Below are 16,087 nucleotides of genomic sequence, written 5' to 3' on the forward strand. Positions count from 1 at the left end.
CTATGAGACTGCAGTTACTCTGAAAAGAATTTACCATAGTTTGATGAGTTTGGCTACTCCGTGATCATCATAGTCCTCAAACATAATAATGGTTGAAAGATATCAATACTTTCAAAACGGGAGATCTATTAAAAACAATGCGAGCGAAGCATTTATGGATAACAATTTCACTTTCAGAAATCCATAGTTAAACATAATCCAAATGATTGAACTGCATATAAACACTTTAACAGAAACGCATAATTCAAAGGATTTCACAAAATTCCCTACTGGCGTCCCAAGTAGGTCACCTATAATACCCTACCAGCGTCCTTGATGGGTCCAAACAATCCCTGCAAGTCCAAACATACCTCAAAGGCGTACCAGATGAGTCCAAATAGTCTCTATCGACGTAACCGGATAGGTCCTAATAATCCCTACAGGTCCGATCATACGTCACTGGCGTCTCAGATGAGTTCAAATAGTCCCTACCGGCATAACCGGATAGGTCATAACAATCCTTGCAGGTCCGATCATACCTCATCGGCGCCTTAGATGAGCCCAAATAGTCCCTACCAGTATAGCTGGATAGGTCCTAACAATCCCTATAGGTTCGATGATACCTCACCAACATACCGGATGAGTCCACTTATACTCAAATTATCTATGAAACTCTCTTTTAACATTAGAAAGCAGTAACATCATATATGCAAAGTATATCATTGAAATCATTAACAGGAATTCACTTGAAGTAATTTAAACAATCACTTTCATTGAAATATATGCAAGTCACCAGTCAAACATTTTTGCAATAATTTCTGAAAGGTAGCAGTTCTGTAGGACATTCCTGAAATGTAACATGATAAACAATTCATTATCAATAGAAAGAGCTTTTATGGAAATCCAAAGTTAAACATGAAAATATCACAATTTTGTGGAATGCAATTACGCAAATAATTATTTTACAGGAATTAGTACAACTTATAGCGTTTAAAATTCACGGACAAACAAAAATACAGTTAAATGCAAAAATGCGTAAATCTTACAGTATTGACAATATTACAATTTTTATTGAAAGCGGAAGTAACCAAAATTTATAACAGCTACGGGAATATCATAATTTTGCTAAAACAGACTATTTTCCATGATAATGATATCACTTACACATAAAACTTATAGTGTCTAAAATTCTTAACAGTGGACAAAAATATCACAATTTTAATAAAAGGATTATTTTTCGAGACAATGATGTCACTTACCTATAATACTTGGGAGATAACTTCCAGTATCTCAAAATTCGGCTAGAGAGAGAAAGAGTTCACTACTTCCTTCAATCCACAGAGAGGGTTCAATGTTACTAAGAGGGAGGGCATGAGAGAGAAAGCGTGTTGTAGAGAGAGAGCTCAATCCTTGCTTTAATTGACTTGAATTTCATAGGCTTTTAACCCAGAGAGAGAGATCAATATTTATCAGAGAGAGAGAGCATGAGAGAACGTCTTGCGGGGAGAGAGACTCCCAGCCTCTTTTTAAACCCACATCGTACCCTTTTATATTTTAAAAAAGGAAAACATTTATATAAAGATGCAACCTTATAATGTAGAACTACGGATGCACCGCAAAAATCCATCAGAAAATGTAGTTTTAATGTTGAAAAACCCTTTGATTGATCATCTTGCCATCGAGATGTATGACCATGAAAAGTAAAAAAAATTTAAGTCTCAGAAATAGTGCACTTTACAACATATTATCTACACCATCCATTTTCAAGATTTTCACATATTTATAGATCTACTTGATTTTAACCATTTTTTAAATTTAAAATTTTATAATTAGATATAAAAATAGATTTTGAGATAATCCTAATAACATTATACATAAAAGTATATACCATGATAAAATTTGAAGGTACACCTTACCTCTACACCTACGGATGCATCTGTATGCAAACTGCACCCTTAAAAAAGTATTATTGGAAAAGGATTTTACGTGAGGTGTAAGGAGGGTGTTTAATTGCCAACTTCAAAAGTCCACATCTTATATGATGTGTAAGATGGTGTTAAAATGTTAATCTTGGAAAGTCCACGCAAGGAGAAGATCGTGGCACATATAAAGAGAATATGAGGTATAAAAAGGAAGCAAAAGTGGTGATGGTCCCTAAGGACCAAAATGCTCATATGGACAATTATACTATAAAGAGTTATTTAAACTTTAATTTTATTTTATTTATTTATTATTTCTTTTTATTTCAAAAGTTTAGGATTGTTACATGAGCAGGCTCAAGTCCTCTGCCCCTAGGCTGTCATTCTTTAAAAGGATGATTTGGTCCCCTTGTGGGTTTATATTTTGGGACGTTATTAGGGTGGTTGGCGTTGTTTCCTTATTTAAATGGGTGATGTTTTCAGAGAGGACTAGCAAAGATGCCCACTTCTAAGGGAGGGAAATAGGCTAAGTCTTCTCTTGGATATTTATAGTGCCTCAATTGATAAGGTCTTGGACGACGTAATTAAGGCCAAAGCATTCGTCGATGTTGTGGGCATCATTTTGATACCACTCACACTACTTCAACTTATATTTGATACAAAAGGGAGGAATCCTAACCGGACACAGTTGATTAAGCTTATACTTGTCTAGCTTCACTATAGTTTTGAGGTTCATCTATTATATCCCCACTCATTGAAGAATAGTTGTCTTCATTGATGAACACATGAAATTCATCTAAAGTGGTAGGTGGGACTCTAGTTCTTTTTGGTTTATCTAGTACATTAAGTTCAAGGAACCATGCTCACCAATTGTAAAGGGAGACTGAGTAATAAGATCTTTGAGACCCTTATTTTTATCAATTTCACTTAAGTCAGTAGGTTTCCTTAGGGTTTAGGGTACACGCATCATCCATAGTTTCAAAGAAATGAGTATCACGACTCTCAACTTAGGGTCTAGAATTGCGGTTATAAAATTGGTAGCCATTAGAATTTTCTGAAAAACATATGAAGGAGCATTTTATAGTTTTTTTGTTGTTTATCTCTATTTTGTGGTGGTGTAAGATCCAAGAACCCCAAACTCTTAAGATACTAAGGTTTGATTTCTACCGGCCCATAATTCATAAGGGACTAAGTCTTAATGAGTTTAGTTGAAAGATTTTTAATAATGTCATTGCAATATTGAGAGCCTCAACCAAAAAATGATGTGATAAATCTGAAAGTGGCTCATTATAGACTTGATTATGTCCATTATAGTCATTTACTTCTCTTGGATACACCATTTTGTTGTCTTGTATAAGGCATGATGGTTTGATAATTATACCTTACTCCTTATAAAACTGAGCAAATAAGTTAGAACAATATTCACCACCCCTATGGATTTGAATATATCTATGTGTCGGTTTTCTACCTCAATTTTATACTCTCTAAATGTTTCTAACCCATCTGACTTTCTACTAATTAGTATACATATCCATAATGAGAATAATCATATACAAATATTATAAAATAGGGGAGTGATTTCATGCACTGGTTGCATAGTAATATAATGAAACATCATCAAAATTTATGTTAGGGCCATTTGTTTGACCCTAAAATTTAAAGGGTGTGGTTTCTCTAAGGTTGCAATCTTAAACAGTCCATTTGAGGTGCACCTTCAAATTTTATCATAACATATAATTTTGATGTAAAATATTTTTAAGATTATCTCAAAATCTATTTTCAAATCTAATTATAAAATTTTGAAGATCTATAAACATATGAAAATCTTGAAATAGAATGTCTGGATAATGTGTTGCAAGATGCACCATTTTTAGGACTCAAAATCCTCTTTTTTTCTTCATAGTCACGCATCTCAATGTCGAGATGCTCAATTAGAGGGGTTTTCAACATTAAAAACAACATTAACCAATGGATTTTTAAGGTGCATCCATAGTTCTACATTTTAAGGTTGCAACCTTTATATAAACCTTTTCCAAATTTAAATATACATTCTTTTCATTCCAATGGACAATCACAAAAGTAAAATTTGACACCACAACCTAGAAATTATTTTTTTATCCCAATTAACATCGGCCAACCATTTTGATAAGACACTTAGATCTAGGCCTTAGAAGGATTTTTTCTTTTCTAATTTTTTTGGAGGACTTTATTATCGTTAGATGAACAATATTAAAAATAATAATAATTTGAGTTTGTGAAGGCCAAGATGTTGAATTCACCAAATGAATGGTCTAGATTCATTGTTGAAAATGATTCATTTTGACCATATCTAGGGTGAAAATTGAATTTTATTTTTTTTAGGATTGATTATTAAGATGAAGAGAATTTTTATGTGTTTTGGGGTCATACAAATGCCAAAAACATGGTTTCCTAGAAGTATGGTTTCATTATATTATAATGTCACGGTGACATGATATCATTCCCCTATAAAATATTTCATACCTTTATGTATTTTTACATTTTAATTGGCCCATGTATATCCGAGTATATTTGGCCTTCTTCTTTTGAGAAAAGGCTTATAACAAAAATATACGGCTAGCATACTTTGAAAAAACAAATCTAAGTTAAGGAGTTATTCTCTTTCAACCATTTTGTTTTTTATTTATGAGTTCCAATATTGAATGCTACAAATACGAATCATCCAAAAACAAACAAAAGCATAAGGGAAAACATCCATATAACTAGAATATACAAGGAATTTTCATTAATGTTTCTATATAAATGACCAACTTTAGTACCATATACTAATTCTCAATAATTTTAATAACCAGAACCTAATTTCATAACTCTTCTTGTCTATCTTAGGAACATAAATCAAATTGTGCATCATATTGGGAGCATACAAAGTATCAATAAATAAGAGATTTGTTCCTCCCGATAGACACAACTTATAAGTATCAACACTAAGTACATTATAATAGGTGTCATTCCCCATAGAATCCACTAGTTATTGGCTACAATCTTCTTCAAATCTATGAAATCTTTCCTTGGCCTTTAAAACATGTCGAGTGGAGGCTGAGTCGACCCACAAATTCCCCAAATCATAGTCAACAATCAATGATTTTGAGACTATACAAATCAAGTCCTTTCTCTGATTTTGATTATTGTTATTCGAGCATTATTATTATTTTAGTTCTTAAATTTTATTTTTCAACTTAGGAGAATTGGCTTTGATGTGACTAGCTTCCTTGCGAAAAAAACATGTCCTATCAGCCTGCTTCTTTAGATTTTTAAAATTTCTTCTCTTTCCCTTATACCTTTTATTATTTTTATTATTCCTTTATAAGAATAAAAATCAGAGAAATTTTGAGCAAAGTGGACCTCATTTGATTTCTGCCTCATTCTTCTTTCAACTTCAATAAGGAGGTGCAAACATGATGATCCTATGTATAGAGCGATTCAAAGTGATCACAACATACTACATGATGGAGGGAGATTGTGACACTTGCATGAGGTTAGGGATTGGATTCCTAGATGCAACAAGGTCATTTGTGAGAACTGTCATTTTGTTGACATGCTCGGTTATTGTGCCTGTTCATTTATCTTGCGAGAGTCATACTTTTCTAGCAAGAGTTGGACAAGGGTTCCAGAAGTCATCTTATACTTCCATATAAGGCACCCATCATGCTTTGAGCTATGGTACAGTTCTCAAATAACCTAATCAAATCATCTTCTATAACACTTAATATTATGGTCCTAGCTACTTTGTTATCTTCTAATTATTTTTCTAGTGCATTCTAGCTTGACCATTGGCATTATACCCTAAAACTGGTGAATTTGAATATAGAAAATGATATACCATATCCTGGAAGAGAATATAACTAACTTTTCTTTTCCACATAGAAAATAATTTCCATTAAGCTTGCCAACTTTTGATAACTCCACCATAACTAGCTTAGAAGCCCTATTATTTGTAAGTTATGAGGTAGAGTTGAAATGAAATATACGAATGCAAATAAAAGTAAAATAATAAGAATAAAAATAAATAAAAAATTTAAAATTAGATTTGAGCATAGAAAGGACTAACCTCTTTAGTCAAATTAAAGGATTATTGAGGTTGGGATTAGTAAAAGAAAAAAGCGGTTATTTTAGGCATTGAACTGCAGTAAATTGAGGCTTGAATTGTCTCAAAAAATAGCAACTAACTAGAGGGTTGCATATATTCCAATGTTTAGCTTTTCCTTGGAACATATGAGAAGATGACCCTTAAAATCTAAGGGATAGGGGAGTTATCCATTAACTTTTGGAAAGAGGCTCTCTCTCTCTCTCTCTCTCTCTCGAAAAATCCTTTTTATGATGAATAATAAATAATATATTAATTATTTTAAAAAAAATATTAATTAGGATAATAAAAAATATGTGGTACATGTGAGGCCCCATGGCCAATTACGAACAAACAATATGCATATTCAAGCATCATATGCCTTTCATCCAAGTTCCATATAATTTGGACTTCATTTAATAAATTTCTAAATGGTTGCAAGGATAACTTGATCGCCGGTGCTAGGGAAATCATATATGAGGCATGATATACATCTTCCAAAAGTTTCAGCTCATAACCACTCATCTATGTATAAAGGTTGTCAAGGTTTATATTCATTGGCTACCAAGTAAATGTTCATCAGACATGATGACTCCCAACTATTAAAATTGAGATTTCTCCCAATCTATAATGGGTTTTCTGATGAAACTTAAGAGGATTGATTACGAATCAATTCCTTGTCAAATATCAACCATGGGAAAACAATACTCATAGATAACCCATAAATCTCCCATTAAAAAATTGGAACTACGGTTGCAGCTTCAAAACTGTGTAACAATCTGACAGCCGGTCTGAGATATTTCCCAATGTACTTGGAGTTTTCTCATGAAAATTTGTGGTGTTCTCAATAAACTCCCCCATAAGAATATTGAAGTTTTGGGGTCTATAATCCCCAAGATGAAAGTAGTTGGGATCGCAATGGCTTGACTTGCTAAAATGATTCAACTTTGATTGGGTGTATCTCCCTCGTCACTGATTTATTTGTGCTTACATTTGGACAATTATATTCATCTCTAAGTCATCTATTAGTTTGTAAAAATTTTAGGTCAAAATGATTCACCATCAGGAAGTAGCACCATCTAGAAGCAAGTGTACTAACCCCCATTCCAAATTGATTGTCAGTGATAACAGATAATCATTAAATCTGATATTTTCTCAAAGGGAATCATTGCATCTCCAGTTGAATTCAGTTCAAATTTGAGCTAACTTATCCTCATAACAACATGAATTAGTTCTAGTTCAAATTCAAATTAAAGCCCATCCTTATGATAACTTGATATAGTTTGAGTTTAAATTCAGATTGAGTTTATCCTTTTAAGATCTTTTTATAGAGGAATGGCTGCAACCTACCGATATTTGATAAGCTCAAAGTCTAACCATGTTTATCATGAACATATATCTATAGATACCCCATTAAATAAGTGGAAAGGGGAATAATCCTATAATAACCAAAATAGAGAGATGCTCTATTTTCAGACATTTTTTACATTCTCTAAGTGAGGCCAAGACCACACAATATTGCTTTGAAGTCTTACTGTCTGTGAGAACCATATGAAGACAGAGAAGATACGTGACCCAGACACACTTGAAACACTAGATTGTAGATATATATATATATATATATATATAAGATAATACAAAATGCCTATTGATTTCGCCTATCCTCATCACCGTCAAAAGTTCATCGCACGATCACAGTTGTCCAGTAGTGTTTCATTTTTCATTTTTTTTTCTATAAATCAGAATGTCTTGAAATTTGGAACGTGCATTTATAAAAAATAGACAAATCTACGAAAAATATCAAAACAATATTTTACATGAAAAATTGACCAAAAATACCCCCCGAAAAGATTCAAGTGTATTTTTCATTTTTTTTTCTATAAATCAGAATGACTTGAAATTTGGAACGTGCATTTATAAAAAATAGACAAATCTACGAAAAATATCAAAACAATATTTTACATGAAAAATTGACCAAAAATACCCCCCGAAAAGATTCAAGTGTATTTTGGTCAATTTTTTTTTGCTAATTTTTTTTTTTATATTTTTAATAGGTGTGGCTCACTAAGATGTATACACACTCTAAATTTCAGATCATTCCGATTTGGAGAAAACAAATGAAAAATGAAACACCACCGGACAATCGTGACGTGCGATGAACTTTGAACGGTGATGAGGCTAGACGAAATCACTGTTCATTTTCACCTATAGTGGTTGATGAAAAGTGATTTCGCCTACCCTCATCAGCGTCCAAAGTTCATCGCATGATCACGATTGTCCGATAGTATTTTATTTTTCATTTTTTTTTCTACAAATCAGAATGACCTGAAATTTGGAGTGTGTATTCATAAAAATAGATGAATCTAACGAAAAATATAAAAAAAAATATTTTATATGAAAAAATTGATCAAAATACCCCCAAAATGTTTCAGGGGTATTTTGGTTACTTTATTTTTTGTGAAAAAATATTTTTTATATTTTTATTAGGTTTGGTCACTAAGATGTACATACGCTCTATATTTCAGGTCATTTGGATTTGTAAAAATAAAAATAAAAATAAAACACTATCGGACAATTGTGACTGTACGATGAACTTTGGACGGTGATGAAGGTAGACAAAATCACTGTTTATTTTCCCCTATAGGTGTTGGGAAGACCAACTCAAGGTTTCAAATAAGTGGAAAGCGACGTGTTCCTGCTAGGTAAAAGACCTACTTAAGATTCAAATCAATTGAATGTCCGAAGTTGATTTCCATGAAAAAAACCAACAAAACCAACTTTGACCTTGTAGGTTCGAAATTGATCTTTGAAACGTCAAAACCTCAAAGACCCAAAAGGAATTTGTTAGATCATATTGAACTTTAAATCTTTAAGATTCCGAGTATGAACAATTCGAAGATAAATAATTTTTTTAAAAAATGAGCCGGAACGTAAGATTAAAGTTTTTAAAAGGCGTTGTGACTGATAAGAAGTAAGTTATAAGAACATCAGCATAAATATTTTTAAAATTTTTTTACCATCATAAGGACAAAAAAGAAGTGCTGTTCAGGCATCCCAACCGCCTCACGCGCCAAGACTACCTATTCTAGCGGGGTTTTAAAGTGCGGCCTTTCTTCTTATGGTACAACCTAAGCCTTTAAGTTAAACGCCACAAGTAATTTTAGGACATTGTTTCAGTGAGTCAGCAGACACACTTATTACCGTGCAGTCCCTCGTCTATCAAACGTCCATGTCTAAGATGGATGTCAAAAAATGTTATGTCCAGAGGTTATAATAGACGGTGAGAAAAGGAATTCAAAAAATAATATTCTTACATTTTGAAATTTAAATAATTTTCATGGTTGTGATTATCGAACCTTAAAAATTTTAATCCAAAATTTTGGTTGAAGAGTATTTTGTAGGGAGAGTGCACAAAAATAGTGTGGGTCGGCCGACTCAGCAAACACTTCTCCAGTAGTTTAAGTCAGGTCCAGTACATGCACAGGCAAGCCCGAGGAAACGTGCCGGACATGGACTCCTCGTATACACACGCCACCAACGCTAAACGCAGGGCGCGTTTCGCTTAGCCTACCTCTCTTCATCATGCACGCCTCTTGTTGGGGAACTCCAGCTAAAAACTTTTCTCTCTCTCTCTCTCTCTCTCTCTCTTCCCCACTTGAAGAAGCCTCAGCAATCTAAAGCTCTGATAATTCGAAGAACCCTAACTCGCACATGAAATTGGGAACCTAGGGTTTCGTAGCTGCTTCTTCAGTAGACCATGGCAATTTCCTTCGTAGAGTCACAATGGAAGTGAATGATTCTGGGTTCTGATTTAGTCTTATAACTAGCTCGTTGTGATTTTCTTCGTTTGAATTAGCGCACAGCCAGGAGGATTCCAGCGTTTTGATCTGGTTTGTTTGGGAAATTGTTGCTTCCTGTGCAACTAAGGGTATGGAGATCCTCTCGTTGCTATGTGGATCGGCTTGGTTCAGCGGGCAATAATTGTTGGATTTGGTCTGAAGGGGTGATTTTTCGAGGGATCCTTAGTTGCTTCAGGGTCTCAACGCCATGGCTGATGCTACGTCGCTTATTCCAGCAGCGGTTCTTAGGAATCTCGCAGATAAGCTTTATGAGAAGAGGAAAAATGCTGCTCTCGAGGTGAGCTTCTGTTTGCTGTTGTTTTGATCATTTCATCTTGAATTACCCTTGAAATTGGGGTTCGTAGATCTGGCTTATGAAGCGTATGAAGGGAATTAGGTGTTTTTGTGCTATCTACGGATGCCTTTCCTTATTTTGTGAATAAATTTGATGTTTCATGGGAATATTTGAGCCATTGAATTTTCGTTTTTTTTTTGACTAGTTTTCGTTTTCTTTTATATGCTAATAGAGTAAAGTAGGTAAATTTTAGTTTGTTATCTGGTTCCTCTGAAACCTGATGTACAATCTCATGCAATTATTGGTGCCACTGCATGAAAAAGAATCCGATGGTCTGAGCTTTAGAGACATCAGTGATTACAGTCATTATTCAAGGATTAACAGAATCATAAAGAAATTTCTCCACAACGTATTGTTGTTATTTTTTCTTTCATTGATCTTAATCCCTTTTTTTGTGTTGCTGCTGCTTTCCCTGTTGTATACTGTTTGATAGTGTATCTTGTAGAGTTAATTGTTTTTATCATATCTTATTTGATAGTTTTGATTACTTCTGTTGATGAATCTGTTAAGCATAATAAAGCAGATAACTTTTTTGTTTTCATCTGTAGTTGTATTTTTCTCCCCCTCTTTAGGAGCTTAAAAATAACTCTGAACATTAATTTGTGTAATTAAGTTCCTTTGGATGAGTGCCTATCATTCGTTTCGTTTATTTTTTTCGATGGCTACCTATTATTTATCTGCTAAGAAGCTCATGGTTGCAGAGACCATTTGTGGACCTACCCATATGGGAGTATGGGTTGTTTGCAATTGATAATTAATGTACTCTGGCATGCTCAGATGAATGGTCATTCTTGTCAAACTAATCCTGCAAGGGCAATATGTTCACTCACCCACACTTGCTTATGGTAAAATACGTATGGTAGGATCACAGGGCACTGATACTATCTCATTAAACCTATAGTTAAGTACCGGATCGGTGGGTGTTCATTTAAGGTTATCCAAATAAATTTCCACTGATTAAAATTTATTCCATCAATTCTCAAAAGAAGTTATTCAATCAATTAATTCTCTCTCTCAAAAAAAAGAAAAAATTGAATAAATTATTTGTTTATTTGTTCATTGAACTCTGTGCATAACACATGTCCATTTAACTCTTATGTATAAAGCATGTCATCTACTTGCTTGAGATTTCTGAGGAATTGTATCACTATACTCATAATTTTTGCTGTGAAGTTGTTAGTTGACGCATTTGTCTACTACAGGTTGAAGGGATCGTCAAGCAATTTGCTGCAAATGGAGATCATGAAAAAATTTCAGCTTTGATCAATTTGTTGACAACTGAATTTACGTATTCACCACAAGCAAATCAGCGAAAGGTTTGTACTGGAAGCAAAATTATGATTGGTTTCTATATTTGTTCGACAGGCATACCACTTTGTGTTCATGTACAATTGTGCATACTAATCGATACATCATTTCTAATAATGCATCTTATGTACTAATGGTTACATGCACATGCATTCAAAGACATGCTTATTTAGTTATATGTGTTTGCTCTTAAGTGGCATTGGCACCCACCCTTTTCATAAAATGCAGAGCCCTATCTATCCTCACATATGCATCTATTTATATTTTCACATGTGGACCTATGAACTACGCCCTATACAGGTACATATGTCATAGAAATACATTAGACATTATTGGACTTTCTTTTTCATGGATCTATGCATAAGCATAAACAATGAAATTGAAGCAAAGATTTTGTTTAGGACTAGTGCATATTCATGTAGATGCATGGTCTATTTTGTATGTATCGTTATCATCAGGACCTATTGGTTGTCAAGCCAAAGACGGGTCTAGTCTGGTTTGTTGAACCGGGGACCAACCAAAAGATAAATAAAAAAGCAAGGAAAAGGAAAATTTAAAATATGCGACTCAACAGTGAAATAGTAATGATGACATTATCACTAGCAGTGTTTAGAAAATCTACTAATGGACTTGTGGAGCCTTAGCTGAGTCTGATTAGACTTGGACGGATCTCATGTTGTTTTTGTATGCGTGTGTACATGCGTGTGCTATGAGTAGACTGAGCTGAGTCTTTTCGAGTTGATTTGGCATGGCCTGTGTCATGTATCTGTTGTGTGTGTGTTATGAAAAGACTCGGCTGAGTATTTTTGAGTCAGTTTGGAATGGGACTATGTCAAGTCCCCGGTCGAGTCTGCGTTTTTCAACATTGGTGAGTACTACTACTGCATTGTCTTTGAGTGTGACATTAGTCACTTGTTATACCTAATAGTTTAGTGAAATGACTCAATTGTCAAGTATATGAAGACTATAACTTAATGAGTTTCTAGTTTCCTGCCTTCGACGACCTCATGGGGCACAAAAAATATTCAATAGAAAGTTATTTACATTACACCAAGAAAAGTTCCATTTGTCAGTAACAAACAATAGCTGAGATTTCAGATGTTATATTTGTTGATAGGTATATTACCAATACTAAGAAAATTTAAATTTTTTACTATAAAATCTTATTATAAGGTTTATTGACTCAAGATTCCCATTAAAGTCCTCAGTGGGGGTAATATTCTCTATGTTAGCATTTATTGTTATCAGAGAATTATAAAATTCAGTTTATGGTTATAAGAAAGGAGTGCAAAGCATGCCCAGCTTACAAAAAACTAGTACAACTAGCTGGTCTGGCTTGTTGGCCACTGGTTTTGACAAATTATTGGGATTAATATGTGACCTGACTGTCATAAGGCCAAATCCTGGATCGAACAATTCAAATCAGCTTGACCAGTATGGTCCTTTTACACTAGTTTGTATGAATATGCACGTTGTCCACATCTGGTCTCGTTAGTAGTCTTTATTTTTTATTTTTAATCAGAAAGATTGGTTTTTCTATTTCTTTGAGCATTCTTTTTGTTGAAATTCCTCTTGAGTATTTTTTATATAAATTTCATTTTATTGATCATATGCATTTAGTTGATGCTCAATGCTTACGATGTCTTGGAGTGGAAGTGAGTAGCTGCCTTGTTAGGATGTATTCTATTAGCAAACAGGTAGGGAGCAGGGTTTGAAAAATTGACTTAAGGGTGAAACTTGGTTCCTGACTTGTCTGAGTGACTTGGGTGAGACTGAGTGGATTCACTTGAGTTTGCCCTGAGTGAACCGGAACCCTGAGTGAACCGGAAGGCCTGAAAAATATTTAAAAATTGAAAAAAAATTGGGGTTGAGTGGATTCACTTGAGTTTGCCCCGAGTGAACCAGAAGGCCTGAAAAATATTTAAAAATTCGGCAAAACATCCTCAGACATCCCAAATCAAAACCCTTAACCAGATTAGCTATTCGAATTCGGATTTGGTTTGATCTGAGCTCTAGAAAATTTCAGTGAACAATAAATCTGAAATAAAATATCGAAGTTCTAGATTATTATTATTATTTTTTTTGGGTGAGAAAGAAGCCCATGATTGGATTAAGAACTCAAAAAATGGGCTTAGGAAACAAATTTCATCAAAGATTGTCCAACCTTCGGGAAGAATTCTTTACTTTTGGAAATCAGGCAGAGCCTACGTCGAAAATCTTCAATCTTTCAAATCCGTCACATTTGATGGTTTTTTCTCAAATCTGATCTATGTTGTATGGCCAAAATTTGGACTAAAATGGGTGTCTCCATGATGAAAAGCAAAGAAGAAAGGGGGCAGATTTCGGCCTCTCATCATATTTCTGTGTTCTTGTCGAACTTGGCATGATTTGATGGACGCACGAAGTCCATAAAAAACTTGCACAAGCTTCACAGTACTGGGGCCTGTTGCTACAATAACTTGCCCGAATATTGTAGAATTTATTTAACCCCCCGAGTTGGGGGTTTTACAGGCTCGGCACCCTGCCAAGCAGAGTGACTCGGGTTGGTCTGAGCAAACTCACGTGAGTTTGCGAACAAAGTTTGGGAACAATCAATTCCCTGTAAATGATTTTTCACAAGCATAATAAAATGTATTTATACTTGTTTCATTGCTGTCATCGATCTTTCATGCTAGAATACTTGCTTCAATGGAAATTTGTGGCTTTTAGGATAGATTGCCACTTTTGCTTGTGATCACATATGTTATGCATGCATGTGAAGACATGGACATGTATGTATATTATATAGTGTAAGTTGAGCAGGGTATTGGTTCTTAGACCATTTGTACTTAAGAAAAAACATGGTTCTAACATTATATGGGTGAACAATATTATAATTCATTATTCATATAACCAAATTTTGTTTTTTTTATTTTATTTTATGGTGTCATATATTAGATTCCTGGTTGGAAGGTATCTGGTGGGATTTTGATGTTGTAAACCTCTGTACCCTGTATATTGGATCTTTTGATTTGATTTCATCTTGATTGATCTGTGTATTACAAGTGTGTATTACAAGTTTTGTATCTCTTTGCCTTTCTCTTCTTCTTTAGGGGGGTCTGATAGGGCTTGCAGCTGCGACAGTGGGTTTGACATCGGAAGCCGCCCAACATCTTGAAGTAAGAGCTAATTTGTTTTCATGATTTGAAGCAACACTACTTGTGAGTTAGTCTTATGTGTGAATTATGACCGTCTTTTAAATTTGTATCTAGAGTGCTTAAGACACTGAGCTTCAGTAAGTTTCTCATTTCTCTTCTAAATGGGGAATTTTGGGGTGGTGAAATATCATTTATGTGCATTATGAAAGCTTACATAGCCTCCTTGTTTGGTACATTTGTGCGAAGAAGTAAAATGTATGTGACAAGCATATTGTCTTAGATCTGGCTCATATACAATTGGCTTTACTCTGCTTTGTTAATGTCGTAGGTTTAATTTATTCCCCGATTGATTCTCTCAAAAAAAAATTATTCTCTGATTGATTATAGATTATGGGAATAATCAAGCTAAAGCCACATTTTTGGCTTGTATTGGTCAAACAGCTGACTAGGTCTCTCACTCTCTCTCTCTCATATTAATGCACTCCTTTGCAATTATTAAAAAATTGATATTCTTCATTATAACTATGCAAGTAAAACAAACGCTCTCCTCCTTTGTCTTCCATAGTTATGCAGATGCACCATGAGAAAATGATCGCATGATCCTGAACAGATCTTACCTGTGATTGCAAATCCCAAGTTTGTCCTTTTTGTAGCTTCTCAACTTATTTTGGACTTTCTAACTTCATACAATCTTTACTAATTGTTAGCCTATCTAGTGTTCTTGTATGAGAAACTTCCCAACAATTTTCTGTTCTTTTACTGTAAAGAGAGAGAAAGACAGCAAAAAAAAGGTTGAGAGAGGGTGGGGGAACATCACTTGGGGGTGGTAGGGGACTAGGTTCAACATAAGGATCATCTCTTTGATTCCTGTCCTGGACCAATTCTTTTGCCAGTCCATTTACCTTCTTTGAGATATGATGGACTTCAATAACACCAGCCAACCTCCATAGATATGGGCTCTGTTTGCTTGCCATCTTGTCACATTCTTAGACTCCTGTTCCACCATTAAAGGATCTAAAAGATTTTGTAAGCAGATTTTGAGCCCTGTGAGAAGGGCAGCTGCCTCTGCCCCTTTGCAGATCATGTCCCGTGGGTTTACAGACACAAACTGAGTGGTTGCGAAATGGGCTCGTAACAGCTTGCGCAATCCCCTAGAGGCCTGTATTTCCAAATGAACTTCATTAAATTCAACTTCAGATAACCCCTTGGTCACACTTATTTCTATGTGCTTGACGTAACTTCATTCCACCACCCGCCATCATCGAGCCATATCCTGAGTGCTAGTGCCTTTAAATCGCTTCATTGCAAGTGCCCATGCAGTACTTATATTTGGAATCCTCTCCCACAGTTCTTGAGCTCGAGTATTTACCTTCAGATGGTTGTTTGTTTCTGTCAAGCCAAATGCCCAAAAGATAGCTACACAATCCAAAGGGTTTCATCTTTTTGTG

At 34.6% G+C, this 16,087-nt stretch overlaps 1 protein-coding gene across 11 annotated transcripts in view; it reads left to right on the forward strand.

Annotated features, from left to right (window-relative positions):
* Window positions 1-9,545: 9,545 nt before the first annotated feature.
* Window positions 9,546-16,087, forward strand: part of LOC18423782 (ARM repeat superfamily protein) — a 52,146-nt gene continuing 45,604 nt past the window's right edge. For 10 of the 11 annotated variants that reach the window (XR_016054450.1, XR_016054451.1, XM_088865182.1 and 7 more), the window contains exons 1-3: window positions 9,546-10,137; window positions 11,397-11,510; window positions 14,595-14,660. Coding sequence is in view for 3 of the 11 variants with exons in the window: in XM_006828379.4 (XP_006828442.1) it covers window positions 10,048-10,137; window positions 11,397-11,510; window positions 14,595-14,660 (270 nt within the window). In the remaining 8 variants the exon portion in view is untranslated. Of the gene's footprint in view, window positions 10,138-11,396; window positions 11,511-14,594; window positions 14,703-16,087 lie in introns of all 11 variants that reach the window. The other variant, XM_088865180.1, reaches the window with a different exon arrangement.

This window comes from Amborella trichopoda, chromosome 4 (genome assembly GCF_054954075.1).
Source record: "Amborella trichopoda isolate Santa Cruz 75 chromosome 4, AtrichopodaSantaCruz75HAP2 v2.0, whole genome shotgun sequence".
Classification (NCBI taxonomy): domain Eukaryota; kingdom Viridiplantae; phylum Streptophyta; class Magnoliopsida; order Amborellales; family Amborellaceae; genus Amborella; species Amborella trichopoda.